We start from the raw sequence: 21,821 nt of genomic DNA, 5'->3' as shown, positions 1-21,821 counted from the left end.
AACGCTCAGCTCTCTTTTTTGCCTCTGCTCTTTCCGTGTCAGCAGGACAGCCCCACTGTGGCCAGTGCAGGGCCAGCAGCAGAGCCCTGAATGCAGCACACAAAGGGAGAGCAGCTAAAGCACATAATCCCTGCGGAACAGAGGCGGCCCAGGCAAGGAGAGACCTTTCTGCTCCGCCTGGAAGGAACCGCGGGGATGCCCCGCGCCGCCCGCCTACCAAAGAGATGCCAGGCAAGTTTCCCTAAGAAAAGAACCCTGGTTCTTAAAAAAAAAAACTGCACTGCTTCAGCAGTAAACTCACAATGAAAAGAGAATTCTCATTTGCATCAGCTTGAAACGTCCGTGTTCTGGCACTACAAAGCCTATGGCTGATAAAGTACTCTTTCTCCTTAGCAATAATTGTAGGGAAAATGCAAAGATCTGGCAAGATATTTGCTTCTGAAATACTTCCCTATTACCATGGAGAATTTGGAATATCCACCACTGCACTGGAACAAAATGAAGATAAAGGAGTTTGAATGCTACTATTATTGTTAGGATTTCTTTCTTCTTTTTTTAAAGGCTCTGTGGATTTCAAACGGGGAAGAATTAATCACAGAAATAAATCAAATACCGCTGCCAGTAACAGAGCAGGAAGAAGAGTTAAACAAAAACAATAAATACAAATGATTACTCACTCAGACACACACACACGGATAATCAACATTTGGAAATTAGCAAAGGAGTGTAAGTCCTGTGGGTGCCACCAATGACAGAGAAAACCAGACTACAATTTCAAGAAAAAAGTATAGTACCTGTCTTTTACAGTAAAGGTATTTAAATGGACCAGAGGCTCCATCTCTTTCCCTGGGGAAGCTGATACATCCCATTTCCTTGCCCTGACCTCATCTCCCCAGCTCTCCTCCAGGAGGGTCCCTACACTCTGCAAGAGGACATTTACACAAACCAAGGGTGGTTATCTGCTCTGCTGCCAGAGCTCTCAACCTCCATGCCCGGGGAAAATCCCTTTGCAATCAGCCAAATGCTCATCCTCAATGACCACTGGGGCTGTGGAAAACCCTGACTTGTCCTGGATGCAGCTGCATTCCTTCATTCCACTCATTCCTGGAATCCATTACCCTCCCAGGATGAGAGAGGTGTTGCACCACTAATTAAATCTTTAGATAACTTTCTCATTTTTTGGCAGGTTTGTTGCAAAGCATAGGTAAAACCCAACCACTGCAACATTTCTGGCTTCAAAAGAATAGCTGCTAAACATAGAAGTTGTGCTGTTAGAAATTAAAACACGAGTTTCTCTTTGATTTAAGAGAAATGTTAATGCTGCAATGTGCAACTATGAAAAAATATAAAGACAGAGAACAGAATTTTATAGAAAAAACAAGAATAGATAAAGGCTCAGAATAAAGAATATCCTAAAGAAAATGGGTTATTCTTTGGCTCCAGTTATGTCAAGGATATATACACAGTATGGTGGCCCTTCCCATTGAGGGAAGGTCCAGCCTTGCAGAGGAATCCCTTCCCACCCCAAAACAGCCACTCAAGAAAGGGAGCCAGTCCCAGGAGACTGTCCAGATGCTCCAAACCTGTTGAATGCTTTCATACCAAAGTCCAGTGCAGGCTGTTTTCAGAAAATAGAGCCACTGTCACCATTAAAAATTAAAGCAAACCAGCCTGGAGCAGAATTTACATTCCTCAAAAGACAGTAAATCCTCAAGACAAGAGACCACCAGAACATCCCATCAGCGTGTCACCATCCCACCAATGTTTTCAAAATCCAGGGGAGCCAGACAAAACCTATCAGCCTGTAACACAAACAATCCCTCAGAAGTATATGTTAGGCTCAGATTGGAGCTGTAAATCTTTCTGAGGAGATTTTCACACACTCCAAGAGACCTAATGCCATCCTCTGTCGTGATAAAATGCAATTTCCAATGCTTAGGAGTGCACAAGCTGGCAAGTGGGAAACTACCACTAGCTGAGCTTAATATCTTAGAGGGAAAATGACTTTTAGGGCACTTATTAGATGAGAACACTGAGCTGGAAGCTGCTGATGGGCACTGACTATGTAAGCCTTCAATGGCATATTTATAAAGTAGTTCAACAGAGGATATATCTTTCAAAACATATAAATTAAAGCCTGGTGCAACTTTCACCTAAATCTATACATAACATCTGTTAAATGGATTCAAGACTGCCACTACATTACATAAACTCTTGTAAAGCTGTGGTGAATCACACAGCTATATCCTACTATTCTGCTTCACATCACTGGGGAGAAAGAAATAAAGAATGTAGATTGCTGTGATTTTTTCCTAAGTGCTATCAGCTAACATAAAGACAACTCTTCCCCAATAGAGCAGAGTTTTCCAAAGTTAATTCTCTCAAGACCCCTGGTTTAAAAGCAGAGAATATTGAATCAGTTCAATAACTGATGTTATCGAACAGGAGCAAAATTTGTAGTGTCCCACACATGTTGGTATCTCCAAAACCCTGGAAATTGTGTAGGATTCATTCAGGAGCTACATAATTACACTTTTTAGCAAGATGTAATCATTGCTGGTGGTAACCAACAACATGGAATTACAAGTGGAATATGATAGCCATTGTCAATTGTGTTGGACAAGGTTACAATTCCCTTACTTACAGGACAAAGTTCTCATCTCCCCAGATGACAAAAAAAAAAAATCTCACATTGGACAGGGCACATTTCAAGCCCTGCTACTTTTCACCAAGCACTTAGAAATGTCAAGCTAGAGCAATGTCATTTGGCTTAGCATTGGTAAAAATTTATCAAATCCCTGGTTTGCAAAACACAAAAAGAAGGGTTGCTAATTCGTTCAAGGTAGGTGTTACTGAACCTAAAATCCACAGATTGTGACAGCTTTTCTCTCCCAAAACCATCAAATGACCTGGAGCACACATTTATATTAAGATCTTGATAGCCATCACATGGAAATTAATGTTTCTGGCTACATTTAGTATATTGTGAAATATCTGCCTGTGTTTTTATTGTGCACAACAACAACAACTCCAACTGTGCCTCTTCTACATTCCTTTATAACCGTTTTATATGCTCAGTGGGGGACCAGAAAAAGAATTTAGTTAATGATTAAGCTTTTTCTTTCTAAAAGCAAGCCATTCTGACTGTCCCAATTAATCAACATCTCAGGAAGTTGCAAAGGAAATTTAATGCACTGTTTCTGTTTCAGAATCCTTTATTCCAAACACCAGCCTTCTGGTTTTCAAATGAAGAAATACACACACAGATACTTGCTGGAACCATAATAAAATTGATTTTGGAGTGGTGGTGAAAGGTATATTTCAGCCTGCTAAGAACAATTCTTTCATTCCAATGCAACTTTCTGAAATGAAAATTAAAAAAAAATATATATTAGTAAACTGAATTTCTTATCAGGAGATTGCCACCTAAACATGATTAAGTATTTATGAACCACTGAATTTCACACCCTTCCATGTGCAGGTGAAGTTGGAGCCTCAGAAAGGTGGACCTGTCACCACCAACCTGCTCTCTAGCATTCCAGAAGGATTTCCTGGTTGCTATTCCCAGTATAAACAGAAACCTGCATCTGCTATGGGATCTACTACTGAAATTCAGCCAAATCCCAAATATAGTGGCTTACTTTAAGCAAGGCACACAGGTCCCTGTGTGGACATCAAGTCCCTACATAAGTCAGACAAAACAGCCAATTTTTGTCTTTTTAAAACTCTGCCACAACAGAAAGCCTCTAAATTAATACTCATTTATTTGTAATTATATGAGAAGGGAGCAGTGTATTTGTTTACAAATTGCATTCTGGAGTTTGACTTCTCAGCCCAGGCTCCCACAAAACTGCTCCCCATCAAGCTGCCCTGCAGCAAAATTTATCCCCAGTTCTTGTCCTTGGAGCACTGTGCTACCACCTTTGCCTTCTATTCCTTTTCACAGAGCTCCAGCCATGTCAAGTGCCCAACTATAGGCTGCACAATGTCTTGGTTTCTTTATTTCCTTGGCAAGGGCCAAGCTTTTTGTTAGATGTTTAGTGTTTACCCCGTGTCACTTTCAATGTAGATTTTAATTCCCACAAATAGGCGGTCCTTCTCGTGTACTCAGGGCCTTATTTTCTGCTTGGTTCTACCAATGTAAATTAAGAGCAATTTAACTAAATAAAAGAGAGTTACAGCAAAGGAAAATTAGCATAACTCAAAGGAAAGCCAGTCCACTGTTTAGTAATAACTTCTTTCATATACTCCAGATTCTCATGCTCATACATCCATTAGAGAGCCAAAGCTGTAATAACAATGTTATATTTTCACAGGGAAAAAAAAAATGTAGCATTTTCTCACTCACACAAAGGGGCTTTTTTTTTTTTTTTTAAGAAAAGGGAATGTAGCTGGACTGCATTTATTTTTCTATTGGTATAGTGGTAGCCACAATTAATAATCATAATATTAGGGTGTATTTTTAGAAGAGACTGGTTGCACATGTGAGACCTCATGGCATCAGAAAAGCACACTCATTTTTATGGCACTAAATGTCAGAAGGTAAGACTGTCTCCCTCCATGAGTTCTGAGCAGTTTGACTGTTGTAAATTGTATTTCCATGGGTGTTTTAAAAACAGATACACGTGGGATGATCAAGGAAGGACAAAAAGAATACCTAGAAGACAAAAGACCAAATTAGCCCTGATTTGGATGAAGCTAAGTTACACCATTAGGAGTATGACTTTGCAATTAGATTTTTAATATCCTCGTTTTTATGAAAAACAACTGTGCTATTTCAACTTAATGACTGCAAATTGAAAAAAAAATATATCAAAAATTAAATTTATTTGCCCTAATGTGAAGTCTCATGTACCATTTTCCTTCCATGCTCACTGGGAAGAACACCTTGGAGATTTCCAGCTACACTACCACCATGATTCACAAGGCCAGGATCTTAGGGCCCTCTAAAGAAATTGCTTTAAATAGGGAAATCTCTAAAGATTTTGCTTTAAATAGGGAAAAAAGGCCTTGCTTCTCCTCAGCCTTGCCCTGATGGATGGTGCTGCTCATGGGTGGAACAGGTCTGACAGACTTGGAACAGCCACCACGTCTGGTGGCAGTGATTTATTCCTGCAAGCAGCTTCAAAGTTCACACATGACATCTCCAGATAGCAGTGACCAGTTAATTTCTAGAACAATAAATAACAAATGCTAAGAAGAAGAACTGGGCTTTGCCCAGATTTAGAGTCTGTGGGACTTGCTATTCCTTAACACATTCCTGTCCTGTGGTGAGGCCTGGCTTCCACCAGGCAGAGCTGGGCACCTCCTTCTTGGAGGTCATTTATTTGTACATGGGTGTCTTCAGTATATACACCTCATGTTTACACACAGATATCATAAAGCATGGCAATAAATAAATTATCACAGTGATAAATCCCCTGGGGGTCCAGGAGACACAAAGGGGCCTGTGAGAGGAGCGCTGGTTGTGAGCAGAGGCAGCCACACGCTTCCAAGGCCTCTCAGTCCAATTTTTAGAAGCTACTCCAGGCAGCGGATGGGGATTTTTCTATTAGCAGATAAGAACTGAAGGTTGGACAGCAGGACATAAATCCCTGAAGATCCATTATTTTTCATTTGTTACAGAAACCTAAAAGGAGGGCTTAGCTCCAGCCTCTGGCATCCTACTGAGGAGTATTGAATTCACTCAACTCCTTTCCTAGGTTGTAAAATGTATCCAAATAAACACATCATACAATGCAGTTGTCTTCCTCCCCTCTTACCCGTCCCTCACACACAAACTCAAAACAGTGCTAAGGAGAAAGAATTAAAAAAAAACAACAAACCAACACAATAAGAGACACCTTTATCAGCCTCAGCCATCTGTGTTCCTTTAGTCTGATCCAAGCGTTTTGGCAGCTTGCTCCTACCCCATATCATCCTGCCCTGCAAGAAAAAGTCCCCTCCCTCTTCCTCCCCTCTCTGCTGCCGCAGGCCAGGCAATGCTCTGAGTTTTTTAATTCCAGGACTTGAAATAACAAGGTATTGGTCCATATGTTTAATTAATTACGATCTCAACACAAACACTTAACCTCGTTGAAGGAACTGCAACCCCACTTGGTAGCTTGGCCTAAAAAACAAACAGATGTCAAAAAACCCTGCACAACCTTCAGTGCTGACCATAGGAATTATCTGGAGTTTAGAAATGTATAGGTAGAAATGAAATAAAACAGGCTAATTCCTGAAAAGTTTAAAATGCAGGAGCTAAGGGCACTGCTAAAGGAAGAAAACAGTGGTAAGAAATTCACCACCACCATAAATTAGTTTCCCGACAATCTGACATGACCCTACTGGGGTTAAAAATCTGGATTTTCATTAATGTGCTCACTGGAATCATAAAGGCTCAAATTCTTTCCTCAAAGCAAGCAGGCATAAAAACATTTATAAGGCAACTTTCAAAGGCACTAGAATCATGCTCAGAAAAAAAAAAAAAAAGTCATTTAAATACACTCAGAACTGCAGGTCTCAAAAGATTAGGAGTACAATCAATTACTGAGTTTGCCTTCTGTTTCTAAACAGCTTTGTAATAGCAACATGTCTTCAATATTTCAGGAAGCATGACACTTTGATAGATTAAAAAGAAATGCTGTATTGAAAAGAATAAAGAATGAAAATGGGGAAAACACCAGGAACCTTGAAGTGTAATATTATAGAATAAAACCCCTATGGAAAATTCAACCTTTAAACACATATACTACAGATGTGCAGCACAGCTCTGGCATCTTATTTATTCCTCTGAACTACTTCAGGAGAATTCTCTTAATTTATCAAAAATGATCCAGAAAGGAGTTGACATGAAAAGCACTCAGTCCAGCTCTCTCCAAGGAACAATTTCTCCCCTAATACACTTGGAGGGAAATAGAATCACTTATTTCCCCATGCACAGTGCCCATGGCAAACATACCCCTCCAGCTTAAAGTAGTGTTTTCTGTCCTAATGTACATAGTGTCCTGGGATGGGAACTTGGAGTTTCTTCCTCTCCCCAAATGCTTCAGGATGCTGCAGATCAAGTTCTTGTTTTGAAAGCCAATTAGCACTGAATTACACAGAGCCACACAATCTAGTGTTGGATGCTACTTCAATTAATTTGGTACAAGTAGGATATAAATTCTGTTCTTAGCCTAGCAAGAGGACTACACATCTGAGTAGGTGAAACATCATATACATGTTCTTGGAACTAATAGTCTTCTCCTAGATTGGCCCAAAAAACAAACTGATGTCAAAAAACCCACAAAACTTTCAGTGCTGAAAAGTGTGGGTTATTATAAAACTACATGTTTGCCTTAAAACCCAAAGAGGACTAGGTATGGAGCACTTGGTTAAAACCTTACATTAATGTTCTTATTTCTCCTTTAGACAAAGAAAACATCTTGAAAAGGCTTCAGAAGCATTAAAATTCAAACTACCTCCAGAGAAATCCTTGAGGAAAAAAATTAAATGATTTTATAACCAAAACTAACACTTGTTGGCATAACTCATTGGGTTGAAAGGAGTCTTTTGTTTATTTCTGCTTAAGCAGCAGATGAAAACCTTGCACGGGCAGCAGTATCAGGGCAGAGTTACGGCCCAGCCCAGAGCAGCTCCACAGGTGACACGTGGCAGAAAGGCCCTGGCAAGATGGCACAGCCTGCTCCCAAAGGCAGGACACACCTAGAGAGAGCACAGGAATGAGCTGTGAGCTCCAAAAGCAGCTGCTGTCCTAACCCAGCTCATAAATCCCCTCTTGCTTCCCATCAGCAACAGAGCCAAGCTCTGTGCTCTTAAGATGCCCCATAAAAGAGAGATCCAACTGAAGGCCCGGAAAGGAGTCAGAAGTAACTTGTAAAACACAAAGGCTCCAGCCCATCCGTTTTATCAGTGCCATTCATAAACAATTTAATAAGAAGGAGATGACATGAGGGCTGGAGCACCTCTTGTGTCAGGTCAGGCTGACAGAGCTGGGTTGTTCAGCCTGGAGAAGAGCCCAGGGAGACTTCAGAGCATCTAACAGGTCTACAAGAAAGCTGGAGAGGGACTATTCACAAGGCTCAATATATGACACATCACAAACCTATTCCCATTCATTTCACTTAAACATCCATGAGGAAAACCCTGTCTTCATGTTTCAGCTCTATTAGAGAATCCAAACCAGCTTCACAGGGCTCTTGGGAGTCATAATATCCTCACAGGGGCACTGCAGGGAACCCGAACTTGCCCATGGGATGATGCCACCTTTGGGACTGAGTGAAGAGGACGAGAAGGTAGAAGAGCAAAGATGCTCTTTGGAGAGGAGCATCTGCAACAAGATGCTGTTCTCCAAAAGAAGAAGCATCTTCTTCCACCTGTCTGAGCCTCAGAGCTGCTGAATGCCTTTCTGTCTGTAGCTCTGGATGGCTCCATTAATTGCAGCAGAACCCTTGCACAATCATTTAAGACCAAGGATGTGTCTAAGGATGATGTTACTAAGGATGTGTCAACACAAGCCACCTACCATCAGCATGCATGTGTGATGGCTACAGACACAAAATGCTGAGGCAAACTCTTGTTTCCATTACGTTCTGCATAGCTGTTGGCACATAAATTACCACTTCATAACAGGCCCTCTGAAATTCTTTTGCATTAACTAATGCAGCTCGATGTATTTTTACAGTGTGATCATGGCTATCAGTTTCCATCTGTTCTACTGTCCTTTTGGAATGTTTTCCCTGCGAGGAAGTAAACAAAAATAGAGCACTGTAAAAACAAACCTGCCTGACAGTCTAGACTGAGGGTCTAATTAAAAATAAGATTTATTAGAATAGAGAGAAACGTCTCAGTAAAACAAAGACAGTTTCTATAACGTAGCTGCTATTATTCTTGGCAAAGCCCAGCAGGCTATAAATTCACTGAAACAAATCAGTATGGCACTGATGCACCATTCTGATCTGCTTTTCCAGGCTTGGGGAACATGTGAGGAAAACTCTTTGTTTCACTTCAATTTCAGCCCCCATAAATTCCTTTTTTTTTAAACTGGGACACGAGTGTGCTAGGGCTTGTCTCCACAGAGCAAGAAACCAAACTGAGTTACCAGCAGTGCTGCTCCCCAGTCTAGACACAGTTAAAACAAACTGTACCAGCAGAACTATGTCATACAAGGGCTTGCTTTGATATAAATTAAATGGACACCTTGCTCCTGGAGGGGTGGGGAGTGGCAATTTAAACCTGGAGAGACTCAGAATATGGAAACTTCTGCCAGTCCAAAGGGAATGAGCATCCTTTGGTGAGGTGCAGTCTCAGAGAAACTGCACAAGAACAACAGCAAAGGTCTCAGACACCACCACAGCCCTGCCCCAATAAAACACAGGTGAGGGCTGGGGACACCAAAAGGGCAAAGCAGGCTTTGGAGACCAACTCCTGGGGCAAATGGGCAGCCACTCATTGCTTCACCTAACACATGGAAAGAGCACTGCACTCCCTCAGCCCTGGGGATATCATTTTACATGGAAAAGGACTCACTTATTAACATCTATAGGACCCAAGAAGCATTTGGAGATTTGTATGAAGAATTTAACACTTAGCAAAAATAAGCACATGAAAATTTTGCCCTGTTTTTTTGGCTATAATGTCTAGTGTTTGCACTAGAGACACATGAAAAATAATATTTTCCATAATAAAGAATGTTGTTTTTAGAAGTCTAGTGATTTTTAACATAAAAATTATTAGGTGACCTCACATGCAAAAATGCCCAAAGGCTGCTAAAATAGCAAAGAAATGAGAAATTCTAGATATTAAGAACATGTAGCAAGGCAGATTCATTAAAGAAATTAGAGAGGATGAAAAAAGGGCCAACTTTGAACCAAAACACACAAATTGGTTTTGAATAGTTTTCCACATAAGGAACATTCATCTCCCACTCTAGTTCAAGAACAGCTTAGAGATCCTTTTTTGTATCATGCAAATGACAGCAGTAACTTAAACAATTACACATTTCTTAGAACCAGCAATATCAGTTTTAGGAAGGGAAAAAAAAGTGTCTTTGGAGCTGGCACAAGGCAGCAGATTTTCATTGTTTACTCCAGCATTTCATAAGCAGTTTCCTTTTTCAGGCAACAATTGATGTGCCATGTATCATTAAAGAATGAACCAATTTATAAATAGCATGAATACAAGGAGAACCTCATTGTTCTTATTTGTGCTGGTAAATATGAGACATGCCAGATAAGACTTCTCTGAAGTGGGTTTCTAATTCTGTTACTAAATGTAAAGCCTTGCATTAGCCAGCTTGGCTGGAGAAGCGGCACCTTCAGTGTCTGGACCCCTGTTCATCTCTCAGTGGGATGGTGAGAGACACCACAGCCCTGGAGCAGAACCCAGCCCAGGGATGCAGGAGTGACACAGAACCAGCACAGCCACAGGACACAGCCTGGGCTGGGACAAAAACCTCCACATCAGCTCCTCACACCATGCAATCCTAGGTTTATGGCAATGGCTGCAGTTCCTACTGAATCAAGGCAAACCCTCCTGTGATTCTTTCCAGGAGGCCAGGGCCATTCACCCTGCCTTTCTTCATTAAGGTCCAGATTTTAACCAAGCATTGGCTGAAATGCCCACATCTTACCTGAATAAGGCAGAAACACCTCCCCAGCTTGGAAGTCCAAGATCCCCAACAGTGTCCATCTGTCACAACTGAGACAGCCACAACACACAGAGTGTCACCATACAATTCCAGAAGGCTTCAGCCCACACAGAGTAACACCACACCACTCCAGAAGGCTGCAGGCATCTGCCCCTTTTGTCCCTCAGCCCAGCCTTTTAACCCCTCCTGTAGATGCCCTGCACCTGTGTGCCCTCTGCTCCCTTTGGTGGTTGGGCAGTGCCCTGGGCTCTCGTTACCTTCAATGCTGCTCACCTGCTGCTCACAGCTGTGGCCCATCAGCCACTCCCAATCACCACAAACTCTGTGCCTACAGCAATCATGAATCAAGATGAAGCTACAAATGCAGAGCAGAAGAAAGCCCAGCATCTCAATTCACCCTGCCTGCAAATGAAGACAATGTCTCTCTTCTGAGAGGACATTAACATTCCCAGGTAAAAAGCACCAACAGGACCACTGATCTGCCTCTCCATGTATTTCCATTTTCAAATCAGTACCACCACTAAATCTTTCAGTTGAAGTTTATACACCTTCCTCATGTACACCCCTCTCCTCCCTTCCTTGGGAGCTATGAACCTTTTTGAAGTCTATGAAAGATGTTGAGGAGTTCACCTCCCAAAGTGTTACCCCCTCCCAACTGGCACAGATGATACATAAATCCCTATAAATTGTATACATAGGGCCACAACTTCCTTCAAGGAAGCCACCCACTGAAGGGTTAAACACACAAACTGCAGATCCTGTCTAATTCCTCTTAATCCCTGGTTACACAGCACAGAACATGAGGTATTGTCCCTGGGTGCTGCCAGACACAAAGCAGGGTACACCACAGGCCACCCAAAATATCCCACAGCATGCAGTGCTTGTCTGGGGAGGCAGGGCTGAGGGGAGCCATGAGGTGTGCAAGGGATGCCAGCAGGCATCAGCCATTCTATATCAAATATAAAAACATGGTGGTGAAACCCTCAGCCCTGCCCAAAAGGTTAAAAGAGGATTTATGTTGGAAAGCCACGAGAAAGGAGTTTAGCAGTTGCTGGTTTTCCACCAGCAGAAACATTAAAAAAGGTCTGGAATGGCAAACTGAAGGGACCCCTTTAAGACACCTACATTATTCTTTTTCACATGAGATCAAGAGTGATGATTGTATTAACCTAATGATTAATACAACAGGGAGAAAAGCTGAGACTGATCACCAAACACATTCACACAATATCAAATCATCTGGTCTGTCACTGTAGATTACAAATAGGATAAAAACCCAAAATAAAATTTAAAAACAACCTTTCAGATTCAACAACTACCATCCAAAATTACACCACCTAGCTTTAAAATACACTGGAAGAAGCACTTGAGTTTCCTTTAGAATCTCAAATATTTGGTATTTGAAGAAAGCTTTACTTCACTACTTGCATTTTCCTGACACACACCCCACCACCACTGTTCTTTCCATATAGTAACAACAAACACGGAAACATACACAAGATAAAAAGCTAGTGATGAAAACACAAACCACAAATTGTAAACAAACATTTTGCTTCCTAAACTTTTGTTGTTACTTTACTGAAAATAACAGAACTGTTCAGTTTCAAGGCACATCAGCTGCTCTGGGTTCAGCAAGGATTCCCCACAGTCCTGCTACTGCAAAGTTCTGCCCTTGGACACTCTGGTCACAAAGTTCCTACAAGGGATGAATGAGAAATATTGAAAAGATACTTTCTTCTTCAGTTAGGGCACTAGGTGGATCTTTTCCATGTATTTGATATTATTTTAGAAGGTAAATAAATTAGTGACAGAATTTAGGAGGGGGAGAATCACACCACTTCCAAGGACAAGGATTAATTCACTTCTCGAGCAAGTGGTTTCATGCAAGCCTGCTCCTCTTTTGTACTGCCAGACAAAGCCGAATCACTGCTTCAAAACTGTAAACATCTCTATTTCACACCAGGTACCTGTCACCCAGACCCACCGCTGCAGTCTGTATCAGACAAAAGATCCATTAACTTCCTTACTCCTGCTGCTCTCCGTGCCAATCTCACTCAGAGCGTTTAGCACTGGGCAGCTCCCCGTGCTCAGTGGTTCTCTCACATGCCACACTGCAATTAAGATGATTTCTGGCATCAGGGCAGAGAGCATGGCAGGCAATGAAGAATAATCATGTAGATATTGTTAAGACTATCCTATTACTATTTTTCCCTTTTCTTTAACCATACCGAGACACAAAACCCAACACTCTTCATAAGAGAAGAAAGAAAATACACAATACTCATGTTTTTTTCCCCACAAAAAAAAAAAAAAAAATCCAAACCAAAACCAACAAACAAAATCAAATAGAAAAAAATATATATGAATATATGAAAAAAAGTTGTGTTGCTTATTCAGCACCCACTGACAGTCAGCTTGCACACAGAATGTCACTGTAGCAGTTCTTGTGCTGGACAGCAAAAGCCTCCCAGAGAAATCCCATCAGTTAAGAGGAAGACTGCATATGGTTATGTTTTTGAAAGTTGAAAGCTGATTATAATTTATAATACATTTACAAAGAAGCACAGTAAGCTAATTACATTTGGGAGAAGGCACATTTTAGAGGCTATAAAGATACAACCAGTAATAGGAAATTCTAACTCCCAATTATGCCTCTCAGTGTTCTTTACAGAATAAAACATTTGCTTGTGATTTCAGAAGTGGTTTGCATTCAACAATGTAAAACTTGATTGAAGTTTCAATGGTTGTTCTCTTCCCTGCTCAGCAAATACTCATGTTAAATGCTTTTACAACACGTAAGAATATTGCAGCCATGGGGTTGGGTCTCCTATGAGTCCTTCCCCAGCCAAGAAACTCTTTGCTCAAAGTCAGAGCTGAAGGGTCATGATCCAAATGCCCAATGGCAAAGGCCGGACCCTCAGAACAACTGTCCACCAAGACAAAATGTGACACAATCGTAAGGAAAAAATTATAAAGGTGTCTCTTTTACGAATTGTTAGCAGGGGTACAAAGCCCTACACAACAGGAATATTCTCATAAAAATAGCATGGATTACTTAACCAGCAGCACTGCTAAAACAGGTCTTTTTCCAATACTCTACTGTTGGTCAACACATGACCATCAGTAGCACATTGCACATACAGCAGGATGGGATCACATCTCTGAGATGGAGCAGTGCTCAAAATCCCTGACAATCACTTCAGAGAGGATATGTCACTGCCAGATGGGAGAGCAACATCACACACAGATCATACTTAACCTGCAGAAGAAACAACAAAAGCAGCTACTATGAAGAGAAAAAAATCCACAGCTGTCAAGTAAGAATTGGAAATACCACTTTTGCTAAGATCAAACCAAAAAAAAACCCCAAACCTGCAAACCACCACAGTATCAAAACTAACACTTAATTCCCAGGAGGAAGTGTGGCTGGGGGATCGGTGGGGCTGTGCAGCACTGAGGGGCATGTTCAGCCAGAGAGGGAAAGGGTTAAACCACTACACACTACCACCATCCATCCTCTCCTGGCTGGCCCACTCAGCAGGGCCAGCCCCAAATTCCCAGGAATGGCAAGTCAAAGGCCATGGTGAAGTGCAGAAGGCAGCTCCAGGAGATGCTGCAACTTCAAGCAAACACAAGACTCATTCTCACACCTGGCTTCTCAGCATTACCACACAAGACAGCAGGAGCAGAGTGAATGATCAGCTCTGTGACTGAAAACAGAGCAAATAAAACACTTGTACTTCACAGATGACGTTCCAAACCTGGTTTCCACCCATTGCTTTTCAAGCTAGTCAGGCAGAAAACCTTTAAAGACCCTTCAGTCAAGGCTTTGTGATAAGGGAAGTTTCCAAATAAAATGTTACACTTTTACCACCTGTCACATCCAGGAAGAGAAACAAAACCATTTTCATACTCATCAGTGAGTTAAGTAGAAAAGTAACCAAAATTGGAGGTGTGTGAGGAGACCTGTCATCGGAGGGACTCAGCCAGGCAGGGATGGCAAGAACTTCCATGACATGAGCTGCTCAGAGCCCATTCTCATGCCCAACACTGACACCACAACTTCAATGAAAACCCAACCATAATCCTGGAATTACCGAGGAGCAACAAGACAAATAATTACTGCATAAACCTTTACCTCTGCTCGCTGCGTGCGGGGCAGAAGAGACGACTTCTCAATGGCGTAAACATCCACCAGGTAGAGGCGTGCTCCCTGCTCCCTGTCCAGGATGGCAGCGGTCTGGATGACGCCGGTGTGGCGCCCAATGGTGAAGAGGCGCCCCAGGCTCCTGTCCTCGCAGCGAACAGACACAATGTAATATTCCACCTGCGCCTCCGCACCCCGCGGGCTCGCCGCCTCCAGGGAGATCACGTTCGTCCCGATGGGCTCGCCCTCCTTCAGGATGGTGATGTATTTGGGCTGAGTGAAAACAGGCCCGTCAACCCCCTGCAGGATTATAGTCATCTCAGTGGTGGACTTTCTCCTCTCGGGGCCCAGGTCGGTGGCAGAAACTATGAGGTTGTAGATGAGCTGAGAAGGCACCAAGGCTGAGGCCAGTCTCAGATCCCCGCTGTAGCGGTCCACGATGAAGGTTTCGGTGTCTCCATTGACTATCTCATACTCCACCTCCCCGTTGGCACCCTCGTCGGGATCCGCAGCGATAATGGTGGTCAGGATGGAGCCGATCACCACCGAGGGGTCGGCTGCGAGGGCGTTCTGCGACACGAACACAGGCACGTTGTCGTTCTGATCCGTCACCAGGATGGTCACGTTCTTGAGGGCAAAGCGCCTGGACTCCACGGGAACGGCCTGATCCGTGGCTTTGACCGTCAGCTCAAAGAGGTTGGCAAACTCCCGGTCGATCTCAGCATTGGTAAATATCGTCCCTCTCACCTCGTCGATACGGAAGTGATTCCCCCTCGGCATCTGCTGGATGATGGCATACGTTAGCTGCCCGTTAATATCCGCGTCCGGATCATGAGCAGTCACGGAAATGACAGAGCTGCCCACAGGAAGGTTCTCAACAATTGACTTAAAGATGTCTCCTGGAGGAAAATGAGGAGGGTTATCGTTGAAATCCCTGACGTGTATGACCACTGACATGGTAGAGGATCGCGGGGGCCTCCCTTGGTCTTTTGCCGTTATGTTCAGCTTATACAGAGATTGTGTCTCAAAATCCAGTTTCTTGGCAAGGAAAATACTCCCGGTGTTGGGACTGATGCTAAAGGTCCCGTGATTGTTTGTGCCTGTAATGCTGTAGTGGAGGTCAGCATTGTCACCTGAATCAGAATCAGTGGCAGTGATAGATGACACAAGCTCACCAACCCTCATATTTTCCAAGACATCCACTAACAGGGTTGATTTAGGGAAGGAAGGGCTGTTGTCATTTTCATCCAACACATCAATGCTCAACATGCAAGTTGAACTTAGGGCAACAGCTCCGGAGTCTACTGCTTGGATGACAAGGGAATATGATGCAGTAGCCTCATAATCCAGTCTGCCTACTAAGGTCACTTGGCCTGTGCTGCTGTCTATTACAAACTGATTTTCTTCATTTCCCTTGATTACAGAATACTGAATCAACCCATTGACCCCTTCATCAACATCTGAGGCAGAAACTCGCAGCACCTGTGTCAGATTTGCTGCCAATTCTGATATAGTGGCTTGGTAAAGATCTTTCAAAAACTTGGGTGCGTTATCATTGATGTCTTTCATGTAGATCTGTACAGTTGCCTGATCTTTCAGAGGCTTTGGCAACCCCTGATCTGTGGCTATTACTGTAAGGCTAAACACTGCAGCTCCCCTCTGCCTCATGAGAGCTTCTCTGTCAAACTGATGAGCGCTCCTGATTTCCCCAGTTACTGTGTTCAGCTCAAAATCTGGCTGCATATTCTCAAATGAATACCTGACCTCACCGTTCGGTCCAAAGTCTTTATCTACAGCATTTATTTTACCCACGTACGACCCACCTCTCTGTTCCTCTTCAAAATAAAACACATAGTTGGTACTGTTGAACAGGGGCCTGTTATCATTTACATCCTCCAGAATCACAGTAACATTCACAGTAGCATTGAGTGGTTCTACTGCTCTATCAGAGGCAACGACCAGTAAAACATATCTTTCCTGAAGCTCACGGTCCAGTTCACTTTTTATATACAGCTGGCCATCTGGGAATATCCCAAAGGCATCCCCAGCATTTCCTTCAATTATACTGTAAGCGATTTCACCGTTCACTCCCGAGTCTTTGTCAGAAGCCTGTACCTTAAAGAACCTGGAATTCACAGGCTCAGACTCCAAAATAGTAATTTCATACGAAAGCTGGTCAAACACAGGCGGGTTATCATTTACATCATGGACAGAGACAGTCAGGATAAAGGAGGAGGACAGCTGAGGCACCCCCATATCTGAGGCCAGGATTTCAACCTGGTAAGACCCAGCATTTATGTCAAGCGGCCCCGTTAAGCTTATAGCACCAGTTTGCTCATTGATTGAGAACAAGCCCTTTGGGTTTTGCTTAAGGCTGTAAAGGACCATGCCATTAACACCTTCATCAGGATCAAGAGCTTTGGCCTGGAATATGGTATGCCCAGCTTTCCAGTTCTCAACAACATTTACACTTTCCACCACTTGAATGAAGTGTGGGGAATTGTCATTTAAGTCTTTGACAGTTATATTGACCACAGCATCGCCAGTTATCGCCCCACCCCTGGCAACCACCTTCAGCTGGTAAAATGCCTGCTCCTCCCTGTCAATGATACTGGCTGTGGTGATCTGCCCCGTCACCCTGTGGATGGCAAACACGCCCCTCTGGTCACCCGTGGTAATCAGGTAACTGATGTTGGTGTTGAGGTCCATGGTGGAAGCAAAGACAGTACCCACGTGGTAACCCAGGGCAACGTTTTCAAAGACAACAAAACTGTATGTGCCCTGGCTGAAAACAGGAGGGTTGTCCTGTGTGTCCAAGACAGTGATGGTGACAATGGCTTGGTTCTGAGACTGAAGATGGCCACCATCAGTGGCCACGATCTGCAACTGGTAAGCAGTTTTCTCCTCCCTGTCCAGGGCTATTTTTGTTGTGATGACTCCTGTCTGCCCATGGACCTGAAACCTGGAGGTATCTCCAGCTGAGATGCTGTACTTGACTGTTCCATTGGGGCCCAGATCGGGGTCCGTGGCAGACACGGTGGTCACATAGGTTCCAGCTGGCTCATTTTCCTGGATATGGGCAAAATACTGAATGGGGTAAAACACGGGGCTATTGTCATTCACATCCAGGATGGTCACGTTAACTCGGGCCACCGAAGAAAGGGGAGGAGAGCCCAAATCAGTGGCCAAGACCTGCAAGGAGAAGTGAGACTGCTCCTCCCGGTCCAGCTGTGAGACGGTGCTGAGCTTGCCTGAAACCGGGTCCAGACGAAACATCTGGCGAGGGGTCACAGAGGAGGGGCCAACTGCTGCCAGCACCGGCTCGGCTTCCTGCAGGGAGAAGCGGACAGTCCCATTGTCCCCCAGGTCCCCATCAGTGGCACTCAGGACAAGCAGCTCAGTTCCTGACGGGGAGTTTTCAGCCAGGGCCACCTGGTAACCCTCAGGCTGACCGAAGCGAGGCTTGTTGTCATTGACATCCAGGACGGTCACCACCAGCTGTGCGTAGGAGAACTTGGGCTGCACACCCTGGTCACGGGCGCTGATGTTGAGCACCACCTGAGAAGCAGTCTCCCGGTCCAGCCTGCTGGAGCTGGACGTGCCCTTGGGGACGGCCGTGGTGACCAGCCCGCTGTGCTCGCTGATACAGAACCAGCCCAGCTCGTTGCCCGAGACGATGCTGTATTTGAGGTTGGCATTGAGGCCCGAGTCCCGGTCCGTGGCGCTGAGGCCTCGCACGTAGCTGCCCGCGGGCACGTCCTCGCTGATGTTCACGCTGTAGACCGACTGCCCGAAGACGGGTGGGTGGTCGTTGATGTCGTTCACAAAGATCACCAGGCTGGCCACCGAGGAGCGGCTCACGGGAGCTGCCACCGCTCCCTCGGGGGAGAAGACAGAAGTGGGGGAGCCTGGAGGTGGCGGTGGGGCCCCGTAGTTATCCGCCACCGCCACGGTAAGGTTGTAGGCCGGGATGCGCTCCCGGTCCAGCGCAGCCGCCACCTTGATGAGGCTGAGGTTGGGTACCTTGCTGCTGTGCACCTCGAAGTGCCGCTGCTCGTTTCCTGCCAGGATGGACACGGAGATGTTCCCGTTGGCCGCCGGAGAGTCGGCGTCGCTCACCGTCAGCAGGGCCACCACCGTGCCAGGGGCCGCGTTCTCATCCACGGAGGCGAACCGGGAGGTGGCCGGGAAGTAGCGGAACTTCACCCGGGGCTCGTTGTCGTTGACGTCGAGCAGGCGGATGACGGCCTCGGCCCGGCCGCTCAGCGCTGGCACACCGCGGTCCATGGCCTGCACGGTCAGCGAGTACTGCTGCCGCACCTCGTAGTCCAGGCGCTCGCGGATGCGGATCACCCCGCTCTCGGGGTCCACCTCGAACGGGAGGCTGCCAGCCCCGTCCCCAGCACCGCTGCCATCGCCTCCTTCCAGGCGGTAGCGGATGTCAGCGTTGGTGCCCTCGTCGGCATCGGCCGCGGTCACCTGGAGAACGCTGGCCCCGACGGGCGCGTCCTCAGGCACTCGAGCCTGGTAAAGCGTCTGGCTGAAGATGGGCGGGTTGTCATTGATATCCTGGACAGTGACATTGACCTGAAGGTACCCTCGCCGACGGGGCTCGCCCTTGTCCTCCACCTGTACCAACAGCTGGTACGTGGGGGTGGCCTCCCGGTCCAGCCCTCCGCGGGAAACCAGGTGCAGGAAAGCGCCCTCACCGCTGGGGTTGAGGGTGATGTTCAGGCGGAATCGGCCCTCCTCGTTGCCGGCCACAATCCGATAGGAGCCATGGTCCACGCCATTGGTGCCACTGTCGGCGTCGGTGGCAGTGTCCAGGATGAGCTGGCGCCCGCTGCCCGTGTCCTCCTTGAAAGTCACCACGATGGAGGGGTCGGGGAAGACGGGCGCGTTGTCGTTGAGGTCGAGCACCAGGACGCGCACCTCGCTGGGGTAGGTGGGCTGGCTGGAGAGCACCACCAGGTCCACCACGTCGCTGGCCAGGCTCTCGCGGTCGATGGTGGCGCGGGTGTGCAGGGCGCCCGAGGTGGCGTTGATGGCGAAGAGCTCGTGGTGCTCGCTCAGGCGGTAGGTGAAGCCGGGCCGGGTGGCGATGGTGCCCACCCAAGTGCCGGCCGGCTGCTCCTCCAGCACTCGGAACACCTGGCGCGGCTCCGCGGCGGCGGCGCTCCCCAGCGGCGGCAGCAGCGGCAGCAGCAGCGACAGCAGCAGCGGCGGCGGCGGCCCGCGGGCGGCGGGGGGGCGGCCCATGGCGAGCCGGGGGCGCAGCGCCCCGAGGGGGCGGCCCGGCGCCGCCGCTTGCCCCGCTCCCGCTCTCGGCACCCGCGGACGCTGCGCTCCGGACGCAGAAGGCAGCGGAGCGGGCGCTCACGGGACGCTCCGGCTCCGGCTGTGCCGCCGCTGCTCCCGCCGCCGCTCCGGGGCTGGGGGGCGGCCGGGGGCGCCGCGCCGCATCGCCGCTCAGCAGCCGCAGCCGCTACCGCCGGGGCCCCCGCGGCCCGCCGCTCCCGCGCGGTGCCCGCCGCCCCGCCGGCATGCCCGGGCGCACGGCGGCAGAGCCGGTCCGCGATCCGCGAACGCCCGGACCCAACTTTGCCCGGCGCTCATGGATCCCGGCCCTCTTGACGGCCGGGCCGGCTCCCCCCACGGGCGCCCATTGGCCGCCGCACCGCGCCGCCCCGCCCCGGCCCGCCCCCCGCACCTGAGGGGCCGCCCCGGCTGGAGCGGGACGGGCGCGGAGCGGGGACAGCTCCCGGGAGCGGGGAGCGGGTCCCACGGGTGCTCCCGCCCGGAGCGGGCAGCGAGCCGGGAGAGCCGGGCGGAGCGGAGCGGGGCGGAGCGGAGCGGAGCGGGGCGGGCTGCCCGCGAACCGGGCACGGGGCTCCGCGCACTTCGGAGGCAGCTCTGGAGGGAACTTGCGGGTCCCGTTATCCCGGGAAGATGCGGCGCTGGCAGCGCCTCCCGCGGGCCCGCAGCGCCCTCTGCCGCTCCGCCCGGCGCGGCGGCCGGGAGCGTCACCGGGATGCCGGAGCATCCCACGGTGCACACCGAAAAGCCCAAATCCTTCCTCCATCCCAAAAAGCCTGCAAAAAACCGAGGAAGATCCGAGGAGGCAGCAAAAGTTTTAATTTTCTGCGAATTCTTCTTTAAATACAAGCAGCGGTTGTAAACAAAGTCTATAGATGGCAATTAAAGTCCCAAAGGTAAATCTGGCAATTAAAATGACAAGGTAAATCCAGCATAAGGGATGACCAAATTACAGAGTTTATCTCTGTGAGTTAAAGAACCTGGTAGTGTATTTTCCAGCATGGAAAAGTGAGAAAAGAAGTGGAAAAAAAAAAGTAGGGGCGTGTAGAAGGACGTGGTGCCAAAGGCAGTTTGTTCCCCGCTAGTACCCTGGATATGATTAAAGAAAGGGAGGTCAAATGACCATTAGCAGCAATCTTGACTGGAAACAGTAAGAAAGAACGGGTGGTTCTTATTTTCTATTGTCACCTAACACGAAGAGCTACCTCGGACCAGCAATTCCTGCAAATCCCTCTAGGAATGGATGCTCACACCCGCGATCAGCCCCGACCCCATGGGCACAACCCCTCTCCCTGCCTGGCACTGCTGTGCCCTGCCTGTATTTAGTTTTCATTTCTCCGCGTCTGCATCCGACCTGGAGAAGGGCTTTGGTGCCTCGCAGCGCTCTGCCTTTCCTAGCTGCACTAGTCTAGCGGGAGATAACTATTCTTGGTGTGAACACGTCCTCCTCTCTTGCGGGGATGAATCCATGGGACAGCCGAGCAGGGCTCATCCGTGCTGCCCCCGCCGGGATCCGCGCTCTGCTCCGGTTCTTTGATATTTAACTCCACCTACAGGCGTGCATCGACCCTCGCCTGCAGCCTCGAAAGGGGCTTTCTTTAACTTCCATCGCAAAAATGCTAGCGGCTTATGAGCCAGCAAAATCCAACAGCGATTCGCGAAAAAATAAGATTATATGGGCTGGAGGGGGATGATTACCGACATGGAGAACATAGGATAGCATCT

At 47.1% G+C, this 21,821-nt stretch overlaps 1 protein-coding gene across 1 annotated transcript in view; it reads right to left on the bottom strand.

The window, feature by feature from the left end:
* FAT4 (FAT atypical cadherin 4) overlaps nt 1-20,039 on the bottom strand; it is a 120,362-nt gene extending 100,323 nt beyond the window's left edge. The window contains exon 1 of the mRNA XM_063157087.1: nt 14,772-20,039. Within this exon, the coding sequence (XP_063013157.1) occupies nt 14,772-20,039 (5,268 nt within the window). The remainder of the gene's footprint in view (nt 1-14,771) is intronic.
* Between the last annotated feature and the right edge of the window lie 1,782 nt (nt 20,040-21,821).

This window comes from Melospiza melodia, chromosome 5 (assembly GCF_035770615.1).
Source record: "Melospiza melodia melodia isolate bMelMel2 chromosome 5, bMelMel2.pri, whole genome shotgun sequence".
In the NCBI taxonomy this organism is placed as follows: domain Eukaryota; kingdom Metazoa; phylum Chordata; class Aves; order Passeriformes; family Passerellidae; genus Melospiza; species Melospiza melodia.
The sequence above is the reverse complement of the archived record's forward strand: the minus strand, read 5'-3'. Positions and strand labels throughout refer to the sequence as shown.